The 3,019-nt window shown below is 54.2% G+C and overlaps 1 protein-coding gene across 1 annotated transcript; it reads left to right on the top strand.

Annotated features, from left to right (window-relative positions):
* The first annotated feature begins 1,219 nt into the window (after window positions 1-1,219).
* GOLT1A (golgi transport 1A) lies at window positions 1,220-2,466 on the top strand. The gene is made up of 5 exons (XM_010185689.1): window positions 1,220-1,244; window positions 1,718-1,809; window positions 1,919-2,097; window positions 2,211-2,274; window positions 2,428-2,466. Exons 1-5 carry the CDS (start codon window positions 1,220-1,222, stop codon window positions 2,464-2,466), a joined length of 399 nt encoding a protein of 132 aa, XP_010183991.1.
* Window positions 2,467-3,019: the final 553 nt, after the last annotated feature.

Here is a 3,019-nt window from a genome sequence, read left to right as displayed (position 1 = left end):
TATACATTTATAATATATATCTATATTTGGTTTTCTCTTCTTTTCTGGGAGGTGCTGTTTCGTGCTGATCTCTCTCTCCGCAGGGTTGTTGGCACCAGCCCTGCCGGTGAGGTACAAAAGCAGATTCTTCGCCAATTTATCAGAGGAAATAAAAACAAACAAAAACAAAAAAAAAGAAGAAAAAAAAAACCTATTTAAGAAATATATATATTTTTTCTGCTTTTATTAAAAGCAAATTTATTTAAAAATAAAATATAAAGAGACTGTAAGTTTTAAGAGATGACGCATTTATTGCCCCGTCCCTGAGCGCAGCGGCCGGGGCGGGCTCCCCAGCTCGTGTAACCGGGGGGGACCCCACTTACACCGGCTGTGGGGACACTGCTGGGGACCCCGGTGGTGGTCATTATTTGAGGTCGTTTTCCTTTTTTCTTTTTCTTTTTTTTTTATTTTTAAGAAAAAAGTAATTCTTAATTTTATTTTGGTCATTATTTTTCATAACACTTCATATTACCAGTGACTTGTAACCGAGACAGGATTTGCATCGGGAGGAAATCTATTTATGCACTGGGGAGGGTGGGAAGGGAGGCATTTGTTTTCTGGGTTTTTTTGCTAGTGTTAGAGAAATAAAAGTATCTATGAAACAGCGAGGTGTGAGCGTCTTTTGTGCAGAGGGGACCTCAGATAATTTTAATATTAAACCAAAGAGATGGTGGATAAATGGCTCTACCCGGCAAGGAAGGGTCTCTCCTCGCCTGTAGTTTGCTCCAGGGGTGGTGACACCTTCCTCCCCCTGTTCTGGGAGGTCATTTTCCCAGTCGAGTTTAATTCAGCTGTAGCTATAATTCCTGGAGGGATAAGGAGATGTGATCCCGCTCTGGTAAGGGGCAGAGGAGCAGTGTGGGAGCTGCACCGGTGACGATGCTGTGGCTGCATCCCCCAGGCCCGTGCAGGGGGCTCTGGTACCACCTCCTGGGTGCATCCCCCCACATTGGGCATCCCCCGAGCATCTCCCATCCCATCCTGGGGAGGACCAAGGCAGGGTCCCATGGCCACCACCCCCCTTGTGTCACCCTGCAGCGCTGCCCGGCCACCGCCTGTGTCCCCACCTCAAGGAGCCGCTGCTGGGCTGTTAATGATTTGCAGGATGACGTGGGGACTAAAGGCCCTTTCCAAGGGTCACTGCTGGGAAGGACGCTCGCCCAGCCCCGCCGCCGCCAACATGGTGTCTCTGACCGACTTCCAGCGTAAGCGGGTGGGCTGGGTGTCCCAGGGGCGATGCCCATCCCCGTGGTGTTGGGGCAGAACCAAAACAGGGATGGGGGCTGTGAAGTGGGGTCACCAAGGCAGGGAAGGGGTGCAATGGGGAGCCCTGTCCTAGGGTGGGAGAGGTGCAGGGATGTGGGGACCAGGCAGGGCTGTGTGTGGGGAGCAGCACCCCGGGTCTGCTCAGGAACAGCCTTCGTGCCCCTGCTCAGAAAAATGCTGGAGACCTTCATGTTCTTTATTTCTCCATGGTTTGTTCTTTATCTTTATTCTTTATCTTTCTTTATTCTTTATCAGAGGGGTTTCCGGGGTACCCAAGAGTGTCCCCAAGACTTGGGCAGGTGGAAAGGTTGTTCCTAAGGTTTAGGGGCAAATCCAAAGCATATTTCTGGGAGGGAACAGGCAAGGAGAGGAACCGCTGAGCCCATCTCAGCCCTAATCCCATCCTCCACAGGGATCGGCGTGGGACTGGTTGGCTTTGGCCTCTTCTTCATCCTTTTTGGGATGCTCCTGTACTTCGACTCGGTGCTCCTGGCCTTTGGGAACGTGAGTACAGCGGGGCTGGGGCTCTCTGCAGCGGGCACTGATGCCCAGGATGGAGCAAAGGGTCTGTCTGGACATGGCTTCACTGACCCTCTCCCCTTCATTCCCCCAGATCCTCTTCCTCTCCGGCTTGGTCTTCATCATCGGCTTCAGGAGGACATTCACCTTCTTCTTCCAGCGGCCAAAGCTGAAGGGCACCAGCTTCTTCTTTGGGGGGGTCCTCATCGTCCTGATGCGGTGGCCGCTCCTGGGCATGCTGCTGGAGGCCTACGGCTTCATCACCCTCTTCAGGTCCGTCCTGCAGCCCCCATCTCCCCACCACGGCACGGGTGCCCCTGGGTAATCCTCGTGCTCTGCTCCCCTCCTGGGCATGGAGCTTTACGGAGACTTTTCTTTCGATGCAGGAGTTTCTTCCCGGTGGCTTTTGGGTTTTTGGGCTCTCTGATTAACATCCCGGTGCTGAGCAAGGTGAGCAGAGCGCTGGGGATGGGTCTCATGGGTGGATGTGGCCTTGGGGTCTACAGTCCTGGGGTGACATCAGTCCCCATTGCCATGATTGGAACCGATGGGGTTGTCACCTGAGGATGCATGGGTTTCCTATCGGATCTCTCCCTGCCACAGCTCTTGCAGAAGGTGGGAGACAGCAGCTCCATGGTGTGACCTGCAGGATGGGCTGCATCGCTGGAGATGGGACAGGGCAGGCGAGTCCCATAGGAGCTGTTGCTTCTCCTGGCTTCGGGGCCTACGGTGCTGGTTGGAGCCACTGCTGCTGTGGGGATGGTGACTCCCAACCCCATGGGGCTCCCATGAGCAGCTCCTGAGCAAGGCTTTGGGGCCCAAACGCTGTGCCAGGCAGGCTTCTGGAATTATCAGCGTTATTTAATGCTTTTTTTGTCTTCCCCTGTTGAGAGATTTAATTAAAAAGTGTGTCTGAGACCCAGCTCAGACTGCGCTCCTTTCCTGTGGTGCTGGGCTTGAGCCAGACATGGACGGAGGTGGCACAGGGACCTGACCATGGCCGTGGATGGAGGTGGCACAGGGACCTGACCATGGCCATGGATGGAGGTGGCACAGGGACCTGACCATGGCCATGGATGGAGGTGGCACAGGGACCTGACCATGGCCATGGACGGAGGTGGCACAGGGACCTGACCATGGCTGTGGATGGAGGTGGCACAGGGACCTTCCCATGGCCATAGATGGAGGGGGCAAC

The sequence above is a fragment of the Mesitornis unicolor genome, unplaced genomic scaffold, assembly GCF_000695765.1.
Source record: "Mesitornis unicolor isolate BGI_N332 unplaced genomic scaffold, ASM69576v1 scaffold39605, whole genome shotgun sequence".
In the NCBI taxonomy this organism is placed as follows: domain Eukaryota; kingdom Metazoa; phylum Chordata; class Aves; order Mesitornithiformes; family Mesitornithidae; genus Mesitornis; species Mesitornis unicolor.
The sequence above is the reverse complement of the archived record's forward strand: the minus strand, read 5'-3'. Positions and strand labels throughout refer to the sequence as shown.

What these genes read in the sequence shown, in the direction of transcription:
- GOLT1A (XM_010185689.1), top strand. Translation starts at nt 1,220, where the DNA reads ATGGTGTCTCTGACCGACTTCCAGC. An exon ending in GTCTCTGACCGACTTCCAGC is followed by an intron (nt 1,245 to 1,717) that starts GTAAGCGGGTGG and finishes CATCCTCCACAG; the next exon opens with GGATCGGCGTGGGACTGGTT. An exon ending in ACATCCCGGTGCTGAGCAAG is followed by an intron (nt 2,275 to 2,427) that starts GTGAGCAGAGCG and finishes TCCCTGCCACAG; the next exon opens with CTCTTGCAGAAGGTGGGAGA.